At 43.2% G+C, this 14,958-nt stretch overlaps 1 protein-coding gene across 2 annotated transcripts; it reads right to left on the bottom strand.

The window, feature by feature from the left end:
- Positions 1–3,306: 3,306 nt before the first annotated feature.
- LOC136191703 (cathepsin B-like cysteine proteinase 3) lies at positions 3,307–6,656 on the bottom strand. 2 transcript variants are annotated; one of them, XM_065980084.1, is made up of 10 exons: positions 6,183–6,656; positions 5,241–5,936; positions 4,720–5,182; positions 4,341–4,667; positions 4,127–4,285; positions 3,934–4,069; positions 3,734–3,864; positions 3,612–3,646; positions 3,518–3,560; positions 3,307–3,458 (listed from the first exon to the last, which is right to left on the bottom strand). In XM_065980084.1, exons 4-10 carry the CDS (start codon positions 4,631–4,633, stop codon positions 3,389–3,391), a joined length of 867 nt encoding a protein of 288 aa, XP_065836156.1. In that variant the 5' UTR covers positions 4,634–4,667; positions 4,720–5,182; positions 5,241–5,936; positions 6,183–6,656; the 3' UTR covers positions 3,307–3,388. The 2 variants fall into 2 exon arrangements, with proteins under 2 accessions (XP_065836156.1, XP_065836157.1); XM_065980085.1 differs by having other exon boundaries at positions 3,934–4,074; positions 4,341–5,182.
- Positions 6,657–14,958: the final 8,302 nt, after the last annotated feature.

Genomic DNA, 14,958 nt, shown 5'->3' with positions numbered 1-14,958 from the left:
GTCTGCGACTGCGCATTTTTATGCTGACGCACAAAGTTTACCTAACCTCGGCTGTTTTTACCCGAATTACGTGGGCGCTAATGATGGATACCTTCGTATCTTCGCCGCACTTCAACGTATACATGCATGCTATATATCAAACGAAAGCGCAGACATTCCTCTTTCACATCATTCGCGCGGTAACAATTTTTGTAAAGAATTTGGGTGGAAAACCGCGTTTTCGTATAGCGGCGAAATACTCTATTACGATCTACTTCTTTTGAAGCAACCTTTAGTCAAATTTATTATCCATGCTAGAAATGTCTTTTCATTATACTAAGAATGTCTTTCCTTGAAAATAGTTGGTAAATTCAAAGGCACCATGCTTGCCTATAAGCTGATTCGCGAGGCTTTAGGTCTAATCCAACTTCTATCTACTTTAAAACACTGCAGACCTAATTTGGCACTAAATTTATTACGCCTGTCCTTCACAACTTGCAACGCGGAGTGGAACAAAGGAAGCTCACTCGCATATCCGGGGAATAGCCAAAACTCTTTCTCCTTTGGCAAAGTATGGTGCTACAACAGTGTCAAAAATGATGGATTAGTGAATTCTGAACCGTAAAAAGTGAATACTCAATACTGAATACTGTTCCTGAAAAGTGAATAGTGAATACTCAATTGTGAATGACTGTTTATTGTTCACTTTTCTGTATTCAGAATTTACTACACTAATCCATTGATTTTTGACACTGTTGTAGCACCATACTTTGCCAAAGGAGAAAGAGTTTTGGCTATTCCCCGGATATGCGAGTGAGCTTCCTTTGTTCCACTCCGCGTTGCAAGTTGTGAAGGACAGGCGTAATAAATTTAGTGCCAAATTAGGTCTGCAGTGTTTTAAAGTAGATAGAAGTGGGATTAGACCTAAAGCCTCGCGAATCAGCATATAGGCAAGCAAGCATGGTGCCATTGAATTTACCAACTATTTTCAAGGAAAGACATTCTTAGTATAATGAAAAGACTTTTCTAGCATGGATAATAGATTTGACTAAAGATTGCTTCAAAAGAAGTAGATCGTAATAGAGTATTTCGCCGCTATAAGAAAACGCGGTTTTCTGCCCGAATTCTTTACAAAAATTGTTACCGCGCGAATGATGTGAAAGAGGAATGTCTGAGCTTTCGTTTGATATATAGCATGCATGTATACGTTAAAGTGCGGCGAAGATACGGGGGTGTCCATCATTAGCGCCAACGTTATTCGGGTAAAAACAGCCGAGGTTAGGTAAACTTTGTGCGTCAGCATGCAAATGCGCAGTCGCAGACACCCGAAACTCCTACCGCAGAATCTTCTTTCCTTTAGCTCTAAGATGAGGTATGAGGCAGCTCGAACGGTGAGATACTTATAGCGTAGTGCTCGAACAAACAAGGGGACCTTCCGGGACTGTCCATAATTGGGAACCCCTCCCCAACTACAGCTCTTTGAGCGTGTTTTGAGACGTTCCAACCTCTGCGATCTTCTTCGGTAAGCTCTTTGTTTGAAGCTATACCAATAGAGTTAGGTAATTGAGAAAGCTGTTGGCCAGTTGAAACCTTTGCTGCAAAAAGAGTAGTATTGAACTTTCTGGCGCATAAAGTGGGTTTTTGCTATGTAATACAATTAGTCTAGCAATTTTCAGCGCTTAGTCGCGTCAGCATTCAGGTCCTAAGAGTAGACGTATGTAGTGAGTACACAGGGTGAGTACACAATTAATTGACAACGCGCGATACTTTATGAAGCGCCTGGCAACATAACTCATTGCTTTTGATTCCAAATGATCAAAATTTCCACTTACAATACAATGCTGAGAGAACCGCTCTAATTCGATTATTCATGCTGATTACCGTTTCTGTTCTTTTTAGTAAGCAACAGCATGTGGCAAGCACTCGCTGCAGAGCTAATAGGCGTTTGCGTTTCTACTGCAATAAAACGTTACATGAACTCTGCTAAATTTGACGCCTTTATGGCTGAGCTTGAAAAGATCCTAGGCACAAACGCTGCTTGGTACATCATGCAAGTAACGAAAATCAGTACAGAACTTCTTGACAGAAGCAGATCGAAGTAGGTTAAATGTGTTCCTTTCTCATCAAAACAACGATTGCTCTTGTAGAAAATTTTAAAGGCATATCTGAAGGAAGAGATTTCGTTGAGCGGCTAAAGGCAGCTAAGGATGCAGCCGAAAACGTAGCCATACAGTTGGTGCAGGATTTCTTAGAGGATATCTTTGAAAATGTTGCTCAGCCTGTTGGATGCCCGGGTAAAATACCTAAATTTCTTACGAGAACTCTAGCTGAACAATTTGTTTCGCAAATGAAAAATTTCTTTACTTTAACATATGCTATCTCAGGGTTGACCACAAGCCTCACTCTGGGGCAATTGGTAGGTTTTGCAGCTACCGGAGGAATATCAGGATTTCTTACCTACTTCGCGGCAAATGTACTTACTGATATTATACCTAACTTATACTAGAAATCTACGCAAAGGCAGGCCCGTGCCAAGAGAACGTCAACTTTGTGTTTTCAGAGTCTTTTAGTAATTTTTGATGTTAGTTATAATTGCATTGGATATTCACCGTTTTTCGCTTTATTAGTTTTATGCTCGTCTCTGTTTGTACCTATACTATATGTTTTATATATCGTTTACTACACCTCCAAGCGTCAAGAAGCTGCAGAATTAGGTTACAAGTAAATGCCACTATACGATCAGTTGAAAATCGTAGCAGCTCTAATAATAATACTGTGCAAACAACTATTAGGTGATCCGGAGTGCAGTTAGCTTCCGGGCTTCCTTGCAGGCAACACACATCAACGTTCGTCTCCAGCGACTCTACGACGTGTCCGTTGGTCTGAAGAGGCGGTGACAGTCCAAAAATTTTGACGTGAAGCATCAGCGGCGAGAAAAGTCAAGGCATAAGTTTATGGGCGTTCTGTCGGCGATTCGAGGCCCATTGCGGCTCAAATGCGACGAAGCTGCCGATTGTCTTGCAATTCATTTAGAGAAGTGTTCGTCAAGAGTCTAATAGAGAAAATTTGACAGGTACGTAGCTGGACAAACATGCGAGCCCTTTGTGGGGGCCCCCTCGATCGATCGTTACTTGCATATCTCGAAAGTTTGAGACCTCGTCTTCACACTTCGTTTTCCGTCGCGCAAAGCGATGAACTGTAGGTTGTAAAAATGGATAGAAATCTATGAGTGCTGCTAAAAGTAAATGTAAATTGGATCCAAAAATTTATGTCACGGTGGCGCCGGCCTGCCACGTGATTGTATATACGTTAGTAGTTAGACTTAAATCACAAACCAGTCATTTTCTATTGCACACAAACGACATGATCGACAAAACAAGAAGGAAAACGAAGCATAAACAGGTTTGAATTAGAGAATCACTGTCATGAAGTTTCTTTCAATTCCGCACTCATTAGTCCCTCTTCTGATTTTGAAATATCTTAGTTTTAAGCAATTAGGCAAAGAAATATACAAAATTATATTTAATTTATTAAATACCGTGTAGTTGTCCCCAATTGTTTCCCCATGTGTTTGCGCATAGCTTATAGGAAACGCGAATAAAACGGATAAATTGTTATACGATGTTTTTTACCAATGCAGTAGTCTTCGCCGTTTTCCACTCCCCAGCTGTGCAATGAAAGCAAAGAGCGATTTGAATAAATATAAATAAAAATATATATATTTATATTCATTCTTTGCAGCTAAATCTCGTACCCAAGAATCCTAAGAGCATGTTTTTCGTTAAGAGATGCTCCACTAACATGGCGCGGTACACTCCGCTTTGGTATGACAAAGCCCGAAATGATTGGTCCTCTACTATACAGTTCATACAAAACGTCGTTAGCCTAAACAGTGCAGTTAATTATAGGAATACTAGATTTTGAGCGAGCAGAATCTTACAACCCAAATCTCACCGTATAAAGAGTTGAGCACAGCCTGAAGTTTTGTAGAAAAGAGAAGGAGGGCTTGCAGGATTTGGGCAGCTTTGACCGTTGTGGCATTGGGGCGTAACCCCATTTCCGCTTGCGTAGGGATAGCACAATTCTGTTACTACTCTGTTGAAATTTAGTTAGCCATTAAATAAATTAAAATCCGACACATAAATACCCGGCTTGCATCATATAGATTTGAATAGCCGTCAGTGGATTTCCCGGCTGACATTGGCCATAGTTCACTTGGTTAGTATCGCAAGAAACGAGCTGTTGAGGAGAAAGTCTTGGAAATTGCGCGTTGTTCGAAATAGCCAGCCGATCAGAAAAAAAACAGCTATATTAGTACACCCGATTTAGAATTTCTTAGCCTTATTCAATTAATTACCTACCGGTTGCGGTAAACGCCCAACAAGAGCTGCACGTTCCCTTCGTAAACTAAAGCGCTTATAGTAGGCTTCTTGGGTATTTCAATTCTAACGTAATCGCGAATAGGGTGGATTATATTCCCCCACTTGCATGTATGGTGCATTGAAGGTATATATATAGGTGGATACTGTTTTAACCCCGAGAAATTTGCTTCTTCCCGATTTGGCCGAGGCCGCGTGTAGTTTGACGCAAGATCGTCGCTCAGGCGTTCATCGGGAGCAAAACCCGCCATGCGACGAGCTTCGCCTATGGTCATGTTTTCGAAAATATTGTTCAAGCTCGCAGTCCATCTTAGTTAAATGAAAAAAAATAACGTTAGGTTAGTACAGGGTGAGAGAATACTGATAGACTTTGCGCTGGGGTTGCTGTTGACTGCATCGACGATTTCCTGGGTGAGAACAGGTTAATTAATCGTCTTTTTTGAGAGCAAGTGATGATGGTACGTATAGACAAAGAGAAATGTCAAAGCGAAAGGAGAAAGCATATTGCTCGAGGAATGTACGGAAACTGTTTATAGCTCCTGTGTCATCTATTTCCGATCCGACGTCGCCGCTGCAGCAAAAGAATCTCTCCATCTTGCACGACAAGTTGTAAGTAAGCGTTCTCGTCGCCGTCAACGCACTCCTCACGATATCTGATTCCGCGAACGCTCTTTCCGCACGCAGGACATATTTTGAAGAACCGATTGGGTTGAGCGACAGAGATGTTTGGACGCATTGGGAAGAGTTTTTGAAGTTGAGGACATCGACGAGACGTTAGATGGCTAAACTGCCGTTTCTTTCATTTGCGATCAAACGGCAAAAATCTAAATACGAAATACATATAAATAAGGAAATAAAATTATAATTATAAAGTTTTCATACCGACGTCGTCACAATCAAAGTACGGCGAGCAAGCGCGCACTATCGCCGTCAAATTTCGCGACAGATTTCTGCCGTCCGTTGCGACGACAACAAAAGAATGCAAAGTCCGCTTAAGCGACGTCGACAACGTTCTCGACAACGTCATTCAACAGCATATAAAATCAATAGCAAAATAGCTCGCCTCATGGTCGTCACGTGCTTCGTCGATAGAATCCGCGTTCAAACAACCAATGTGAGCTATCCGGACAGCTGCTCATACAATTCTTTGTGACAAAAGAGACAGCTTCGTGCTGCCTCGACGCTACGCAACCGATATAAGATATGGAAACGAAGACATGTAGATCTAGATTAGGAAATTGGAGTTCCAATTAGACATCGCGCACGTACTATTCGAGAGCGAGCAAAGTCAACGAGAAAACGCTTCGTCGATTCAAATTGTATTGCTGACTGATCCAAGTAAGAAAATTTCTTCGATGTGCAAGGATCGAGACACGGGCACATGCTTTGCTCGTCGGGAAAGTGATGACGAGAGGAGCGAGAAGTGGAGATGAGCGAACGTCTGGATGAAGATGATCGAGAACGGTCAAGATTTGGAGACACGTCATGCGGCCAATAATGACGTCAACAATTTGAAATTCAAATCGACGCCTTGGTGTAAGTTTTGAGGCAGCTCAAACAACTCCGGGAGAGAATCGCCTAAAAGAAAGACAACATATAATTGATTGTTTTTTAATTAGAAAAGCGTTACTAATATAATATTTAACGCGACTATACATAGGATTGTTCTACTGATAATGGAAATATTGCTTGTTTAGTTGAAAATCGGTAAGTTAAGGTTTTCAGCATCCCAATACTAATCATCTCTTATCACCATGACCTATGGTCTATCATAAATTCAGTGGACCTCAAACTGACGATCTAGTGCTCCAAGTGGTAACTTACTGTATTCACTGTCCAGTGAAGCCGATACGTGTCGTCATCGTTCAGGCTGACGATGAACTTGTATTCAGAAAGGGCCGAAGCGTTCGCGCGGAAAACACGAGAGCAAAGAGCAAGACGATTTTCATACTAAATGGAGCATAGAGGTTATGCATATACGTCATAGTTGTCGAGTAGCGCGCTAGGCTGAGTGGCAAAAAGGGTTACTCTAGGTTACTGCCACTTGAGTGGCACTCGTGTTTCCCACTCCCACAGAGCGGGTCATCGCTTTTCTCTCGGTCGATGAAGTGCAAGGAACGAAGCCATGGGTGCTTCCCGGCTTCCAATTATCGCGCTTTACAGCGCTGATCCAGCGTTCTAGCCGCTCGGCGTCGCTTCTAGGAAAGCGGTAGAAGCGAAACTTGCACCCAGGATAGCAGCGACCAACAGCACAGCACGATTTGACCATCGCGACTCATGTACTCTTGCCACTCACGGAGGGTATCACGTGGATGCGTGACGTCATTTCAATAACCTCTATAGAGTCCCGTATCAAGAGTCGGATAACAACGAGGTTCCTGCTTGACAGGGCCGCGATCGCGCGTCAAGAAGGAGTCCAGTATGCATACTTTTATCTATTGCATACTTTTCCGCTATATCCATGCATTTTGTGTCACAAACTTTAAATTTCTTGTGAGTGGAGACGATCCTTAACCCAACTTCCGTCGTTTTCTTTCCCGTATATACACTGTGACCTTTGGGCTGATAAAGATTTCAATATTTAGCTACTCAATCAAAATGTGTACAAATCTTTTTTCACAGTCCGTTGTATATAGGCGAAATCGTCGGGTTACGTCATTTTGCCTTGCACCTCAAGGAAATGCTCTCCTCTAATTTTTTTCTGAAAACTTATTTTCTCGATTGTGGTCTTACATAGAAAATTACTTTTAAGCTTTTCCAGACGGGAAATGCATTGTCTCGCCCCGAGTTTCAATTCGCCTGAGATCCATGTAAGCGATGATTTATTAGATAGCGGCTGTCGCAATATGATTTATCTGCGTTAGTGGTAGAAGAAACAAATTTAAGCGTCGCCGCGGAACCTGCTTTGGCTTTTTCAGTTCAAAAGTTCATGACGCCATGTTCCCTAATTTATATTTTCTAGGTGAGTTGCTGATTTCGCCATCTAATCGCACTATACAAATACGGATGCAACTATTAAAATTTTGAAGATAACCAAAAGTAAGAAATTGCTTCTTGCCGGCCCGAGATATAAGAACGCGTGGAGACGAGGTCATGCATATGCTTCCTGACCTTCTCGACGTGCTGAAAGCACAAACCTCATAGCAAGATACGGAGGACTTTATGGCTCTATTCTACAAGCAAAAGACTACAGTCAAGTATACAATGGACAGCTGGAAGTAGCGGTCAGCTGCGGAAATGACGTTTGAGGCGTGGTCGCTTTCGTCACCCTGTACAGCTGATGGACCGCTTAAAGGAGCGGACCTGCTAGGTTTATTCCTCAACAGTGACGTTCTGAATAGTTCACAGTTCTTGCTCTGACGGACGAAAGGGATATTGTGTCGTTTTTAGTGAAACACCTTGCGTGAGGAGGCGTGAGGAGGAGGCGTGGAAAGAGGCCAACTGCTACCCACTCGGAGAAGATAGCTGCGTTCACAGACGTTTTAAACGTCGTCAAGACAACGATAAGAGAAATAGTGGCGTCTTTGTTCGAAAGAAAAGCGCCCTACGAGTCCTCCTGAAAGGCTAGTCAAACTCAGATTGGAAGCGGTTTAGTTGTTTTTCACGATTGTGGCCGGACCAACTGACGCTCACCGGAAACCACAAGTGACCACTAATTGCCCTGCGGGTGGAATACTCTCCAAATATAAGAGACCCAAAGCACCAGTCCTCAGCACAAGCTTCTATACTGAAGTAAAGCAAATCCTACTGCATCTCTCGAAATCATAAATGGCAAGCGCACTTTCATGCACAATGTCTGGAGGAGGCTCCATGGACGTCACAAAAGACGAAGACGGTCTCAATGGTTCTTTTTCCGCAACTGCGGCTTACGCCACTGGACCCGACAGATGGGTCCTCTTCTCCAACGAAAACTACAACAACGACATCGCTGGAGGCAATGCAAGCAATATTCGCGTTCTCGATAAAACCATGGGTCAGGTGGAGTTCAAATTCCACTCTGTTCGAAGAATTCCTGGTTCGGTCGTCGTCCTTGATTTGTTCGAGCACTATTACTACGGGGGAAGGAAAGAAGAGCTGTCTCAATCTAGCGCTGCTCTTCCGGCAGACGTCAAGTACAGCTCGGCTATTGTTGGAACTGTCGGAGCGTGGCAACTCTACATGAACACCGGCTTTTCCGGAGCGAATTCGGTCTTGACACCAGGTGATTACCCTGGACCTGGTGATATGAAACTTCCCAACGACAGTGTCAAAAGTGCCAAGTACATCGGCGGCTAAAAAATCTAGCGGCACACGAATTATGTCGAGCGCTGCTATTGTCTACTGGACGTCTCTACGAATTCATGTTCTTTTGTCGTCTGTGTGCTGAAGTAAAAATAAATCGCTTATGCATTTGCTCTCATTTGCTCTTTTTCGCCTACGTGAAAAATCGGTTTAGAGACGGAAGCCACACAAAAACTTACGCTGCGTCGCTTCATACTAAAATATCTCTGTGCTTGAACGAACCCAAGGCGCAAATATCATCCGATAGCGTTTGACGAAATGACACGTGATTGTGAATCTCGAGCGTGCCATAAGACGAAGACCCACGCTTATATAGGATTTACCTCGCTACGTCGCGCTGACTCGGGTTTAGACCAACCACCTAAGCCGCGTCGTTATAATCCTAAAAATGAATCTTTCGAAGAAAATATCCCAGAAGTCAATTTCAACATTTTTCTTCCAAACCATACTGTATATGAATCTCCCCTCTTACAAATAGTGACTCTCGTTGGAAATTTTAAATTTTCCCGCGCAGACGCTCGTTGAAGGAATCTCGTCCGGGTTGAGAGACGTGTGGGAAAGAGAGATGATTAGCTTAGCTACCTCTTCGCGGCCCTCACTGGTAGCTCTCACTAGAACTATGTCTACTGAAGGATTGTCTCGACTTTCGAAGAAATCTTTCCACTTGACGAATTAGTTCCTATACACTCCACCGAAAGTGGTTGTGCAAGTTCTTTTCTCCTGAAGCCATCTACGCCAAAAAGTACGTGAAGGGAGAAATGGTGGCATTGCGGATGGATGGTGACGTGCCTTGTCATAATTAACGAACCGTTGGCGATCCGTTAGGGGATGAAAACGCGACCAGTTTCACTAATACCGCCGTCGTTGGCGTTACGGCAAAGGTCTATCTAAGTGACGTCACTTTCGGTTCAGCGTTCGACTCCTCATATTGACGCTGCGGCTGTGCGCCACGAAAACGATTACAAGGGCATGCAGGGAAAAGTTGAACAAAATCGACAAAATCGACGTACAGTGTATAGGTCGAGCCTGAGCTTATATGTGGCATAGGATCTCGAAGCGTTTGATAATTCTCGCGCGATTGGCCGTTGCGCACCACAGTTGATTGATACAGCAACCCAAGGAGGACGCGAGCGTTGCAACGACGTAGAGTCCCGTGCTGAGCTTCGGGCACTGACAGCCCGGATAATAAAATTATTCGTGCTGACAGGCAGGTCAAATGTGGGTATGTCCGGGAATTCACTGAGTCCCAAGTTCCCTAATCAGGAGTTGGTATAAACTATGGTATAACAGTCAACACTATAGCAGGGCTTCGTCCGGGTAGAGGTCTTAGTAATAGCTTTCCCTCTTCTTCTGGAAGTTCTCATTCCCAGCGTTCAAAATGCATCATGCATATTGACTGCTGATATGGCCTCGCGTAGTATGAGGAACGGTAACGCCTACAAAGGGATACATGTTTTATATCTGTGTAAAGAGTAAAGCGTTCGCCCGTGATAGAAGAGCGCTAAAGAAAAAGTCAACTTTCAAAATTTAAATGACGGTCCTCTTACCTTTTGCAACTACAGGATGCTCAGTCGGGACAAGCGGACCTTACGATTGAAAGACCTTCAAGTGAGATTTTGTACGCTTGGGAAAGACGATCTTTCTGAGACATGAACCTGCTTATTTCAAAACGCACTGCAAAAAGAAAAGTGCACGGACGAAGTCATCATAAACGGCAACGACTCACACATTCCAGTATCTTCGTGAGAATCCGGGGTCATTTCCTGGTAAATTCTCAAAGCTTCAAACAAATTTTCTAAAGACTCATTCAAAAAACCGTTCACTTTTGAACTCCAACCACCAAGTCGCCGCGGTGACCGAGAAATCAAAATTTAAAATGAAGCGTATCGTTGTAGCAAGAAGCGAAGCTCACTAACAGTTAGCAAGCAAAATACCATGCAGGTAAAAATGTCGTTACGATGGAGAACTTCAGCAAAGGAATTTCGAGTAAAAATTTTACCAAAGAATTACCAGGAGCAAAATGAGCACCAACCTTGTCGAGCTCTGTCATCTCTGTCAACTATTCGATGCATGACGAGTTTCGACGTGCCGCCCTCATGCGCTACAGTTCCTTGTCTAGATACCGCCAAAAGATGTTTAGGCGAAGTCGCTTGGAATTCGGATTCTAAAGCTCTTTCTGGGGCACCCAAAATATCAGCAGATTCATGTCCGAAAACGGCAGCTAACTGGTTCTCTGATAGCATGACAGATTTGGTGAAACAATTCTGTGGTCAAGTGATATGGCAAATGGTTTCAAAAGCGCAATTATTAGCGGATCAATAAGAGGGCTTGTTACTGGGAAACTAATGGAAGAAGCTGCAAAATTTGCATTGAAGAAGTACGGCAAGAAGAATCCAGAAGATGTCAAGCGCATTTCTAGAGGAATCGGGTATTTTGGAGACGCAATAGGAGGTGCTGCGGCAGCTCTCGCGGCCGTCACTGTTTTAGCATCCGCTACCATTACCGTAACCGCTACTGTTTTCTGCACTATCCCGGCATTGACCACAAGCCTCACTTTGGGGCAGTTGGTAGGTTTTGCAGCTGCCAGAGGAATATCAGGAGTTCTTACCTACTTCGCGGCAAATGCTCTTACTGACACTATTCCTAAATTATACTATAGAATTTTACGCAGGCCTGTGCCAAGAAAACGTCGACTTTTTTACAGAGTCTTTTAGTGATTTGTGAGTTATAATTGCATTGGAATATAACCGTTTTTCGCTTTATTAGTAAATACCTGCCTCATTTCGTCTCTGTTTGTACCTATATGTTTTATATATCGTTTACTTAACCTCTCAGCGTCGAGAAGCTGCATAATAAGGTTGAAATTAAATGTCACAATACGACATTTGAAAATCTTAGCAACACTAATAATTTTACTGAGCAAACAACTATCAAGTGATCCGGGGTGCAGTTGACTTCCGGGCTTCCCTGCAGGCAACACGCGTCAACTTTCGTCTCCAGCGGCTCTATGACGTGTCCATTGGTTTGAAGGGGCGGTGACTGTCCAAAAATCTTGGCCTGAGGTATCAGCGGCGAGAAAAGTCAAGGCGTACGTGTATAGGGGCGTTCTGTCGGCGATTCGAAGCGAATTGCGGCTCAAATGCGACGAAGATGTCGATTGTCTTGCAATGCATTCAGAGAAGTGTTCGTCAAGGTGGCTATAGAGGTAAATTGATCGGTACATAGCTGGATAAACACGCGAGCCCTTTGTGGGGGCCCCCTCGATAGATCGTTACTTGCATATCTCGAAAGCTTTAGAACTCGTCTTCAGACTTCGCTTTTTGTCGTACAAAGCGATTAACAGATCGTAAAAATTTATAGAAATCTGTGAGTGCTGCTAAAAGTGAAAGTAAATTGAATCCCAAAAATTACGTCACAGTGCATGGTGCCGGCCTGCTACGTTATCAAATATGTATTAGTAGTTAGACTTAATTAAATCACAAACCAGTCATTTTCAAGTGCACACAAACGACTTGATCGACAAAACACAAGGAAAACGAAGCATAAGACAGGTTTAAATTAGAGAATAACTGTTATGAAGTTGCTTTCAAGACCGCACTCATTAGTTCCTCTTCTGATTTTGAAATTAGCAGTTTTACGCAATTAGGCAAAGATATAGACAAAATTATATTTAATTTATTAAATACCGTGTAGTTGTCTCCAATTGCTTCCCCACGTGTTTGCGCATAGCTTATAGGAAAAGCGCATTAAACGAATAAATTGTTATGCCATGTTTTTACCTAGTAGTCTTCGCCGTTTTCTACTCCCCAGCTGTGTATTAAAAGCAAAGAGCAATTTTAAAAATATTATTTATTCTTTGCAGCTAATTCTCGTACCCAAGAATTCTGACAGCATGTTTTTCGTTAAGAGAAGCTCCACTAACATGGCTGTAAACTCCGCTTTGGTACGACCTAAAATCTTGGTAAAGATCAAAGCCCGAAATGATTGGTCCGCTATTATACAGTACATACAAAACGTCGTTAGCCTAAACAATGCAATTAATTTTAGGCAGACTAGATTTGAGCAAGCAAAATCTTACAACCCAAATCTCACCGTAATGAGTTGAGCGCATCGCCTGAAGTTTTGTAGAAAAGGGAAGGAGAGCTTGCGGGATTTGGGCAGCTTTGACTGTTTTGGCATGCATGTGGGCGCAACCCCATTTCCGCTCACGTAGGGATAGCACAATTCTGTTACTACTCTGTTGAAATTTAATTAACCACTACATAAATTAAAACCCGACAAATAAATACCCGGTTTTCTTCATATATATTTGAAAAGCCGTCGGTGGATTTCCCGGCTGACATTGGCCAAAGTTCGCTTGGTTAGTATCACAAAAAACGAGCTGTTGAGGAGAAAGACTTGGAAATTGCGCGTTGTTAGCAATATCCAGCTGATCAGCAATTGAGAACAGCTATACACTCGAGTTAGAATTTCTTACCCTTTACCTACCGGTTGCGGTAAACGCCCAACACGCGCTACACATTTCCTTCGTAAACCAAATCGCTTATATTCCCTTCGTAAACCAAATCGCTTATAGTAGGCGTATTCTTCTTTCGTATTTATTTCAATTCTAACTGGAATAGGATGGATTACATTTCCCCACTTTGTTAGCGCATTAAAGAAGGTAGGCGGATACTGTTTCAACCCCGAGAAATTTTCCTCGTCCCAATTTGGCCGAGGCCGCGTGTAGTTTGAAGCAAGATCGGCGCGCAAGCGTTCATCGGGAGGGAAACCCGCCATGCGACGAGCTTCGCCTATGGTCATGTTTTCGAAAATATTGTTGAGGCTCGCAGTCAATCTTAGTTATATGAAAAAACGTTAGGTTAGTACGGGGTGAGAGAATACTGATAGACTTTGCGTCGGGGTTGCTGTTGACGGCATCGACGATTTCCTGGATGAGAACAGGTAAATCGTCTTCGCTGAGAGCAAGTGACGATGCGACGTACTGTAAACAAAGAAATTGGCCAAAGCGAAAGGAGCAAGCATATCGTTCGAGGAAAATACCGAAACTGTTTATAGCTCCTGTGTAATCTACTTCTTGTATATGCTTGTTTGTCGATACATCCAACCCCCTAGTGCATTATTAATCGAACCCATGCAGCGAAGTTCGCCCCCAGCAAAGTTGCCTACGCCCGTGCCAAATAACACAGAAGCATTGGTTTCGGTCATGCACTTATCAGTAAGATTGGCTGTTCCAATTGCATGCGCCCAGTAAAGACATTCAGGGTCCCATGCGCGCGCCGCTGTGCACATGCATGGCGTGTTAGAGGAAGGATGTCTTTAATTAAGTCAAGGGCGCGAAACCGATTCTTTTATAAGAAAAAGGCGGCTTTATTCTGTTGGCACGGGCGTGAGCAAACACTTTGCTGGGGTGTGGCTAAAAGATTCAATCAGTTCCGAGCTTGTGGTAAACACGGTCACTCCCAGGACGCTAAAAGAACATGCAGTTTCGGTATACTTCTTGAACGATATGCTTGCTCCTTTTCCTTTGGCATTATTTTTGTCAATGCACCAACTCTAAACGACGAAGATCGAAGATTTGCCCTCTTCTTATCCAGAAACTCGTCCGAGTCGACGCTGTAAACAGCAACCGGATCGCGACGCAAAGTTTCACAGTATTATTTATCCTTATCCTTTCCCACGTTCGATCCTAATCTCTAAGAACACCTGCATGCATGGGGGCCACAATGCACGTACAATAAGCGGTTAGTTATTGTGAAAGCAGCTTTGGTGTCTCTTAAGTTATTTGGAAGGCGGGAGTAATTAATTATTTTTAAAGTGGGGTCAGAAAAGCACTTTCAAAATTAATGCCTATACGATCCAAACTGTACACTTTAATTAATTGCTAACCCGAAGAACATCGAAAAACACTTGTAGAAAACCCTAATGCACGAGCACACTTGTTTATTTACTGCTAACACGGACACGCCTTCGACAGCTCCCGATGTGGATAATGCATTATAGGAAGTAACGACTCGCCGCTACCGGCTATAAGCAGTGCATAAGTGCGTTGATGTAAAAAAATTTCTACACCTTCGTTGAACGCACATGGAACTGAAGAGTGGTGCGAATTGATAAGCGTAAATTTGACACGTGATTTGAGTTCTATTTCTAGTTCGGCCTTCACGAAGAACGCAACCTTGGCGCGATCCCACAGCTCTACGCTCTCGCGCTGCCTCCTGTAGCCTACGCGAAGACGGAGAAAGTCGTTCGACACACCGAGAGTCATATCGAAGAAAGCAGAGAGAGGCTCTATTCGACATCTACGCTTTTTTCGTTG

The sequence above is a fragment of the Oscarella lobularis genome, chromosome 10, assembly GCF_947507565.1.
Source record: "Oscarella lobularis chromosome 10, ooOscLobu1.1, whole genome shotgun sequence".
NCBI lineage: Eukaryota > Metazoa > Porifera > Homoscleromorpha > Homosclerophorida > Oscarellidae > Oscarella > Oscarella lobularis.
Note: the sequence above shows the minus strand (reverse complement) of the source record. Positions and strands in the feature narration are given on the sequence as shown.

Excerpts from the sequence above, each read along its gene's own strand:
- LOC136191703 (XM_065980084.1), bottom strand. The coding sequence starts at position 4,633 with ATGACCATAGGCGAAGCTCGTCGCATGGCGGGTTTTGCTCCCGATGAA. Across the intron at positions 4,070-4,126 it reads ATCTATATGATGCAAGCCGG|TAACAGAATTGTGCTATCCC; the intron begins GTATTTATGTGT and ends TCAACAGAGTAG. Across the intron at positions 3,647-3,733 it reads CATGCTCTTAGGATTCTTGG|CTGGGGAGTGGAAAACGGCG; the intron begins GTACGAGATTTA and ends TTCATTGCACAG.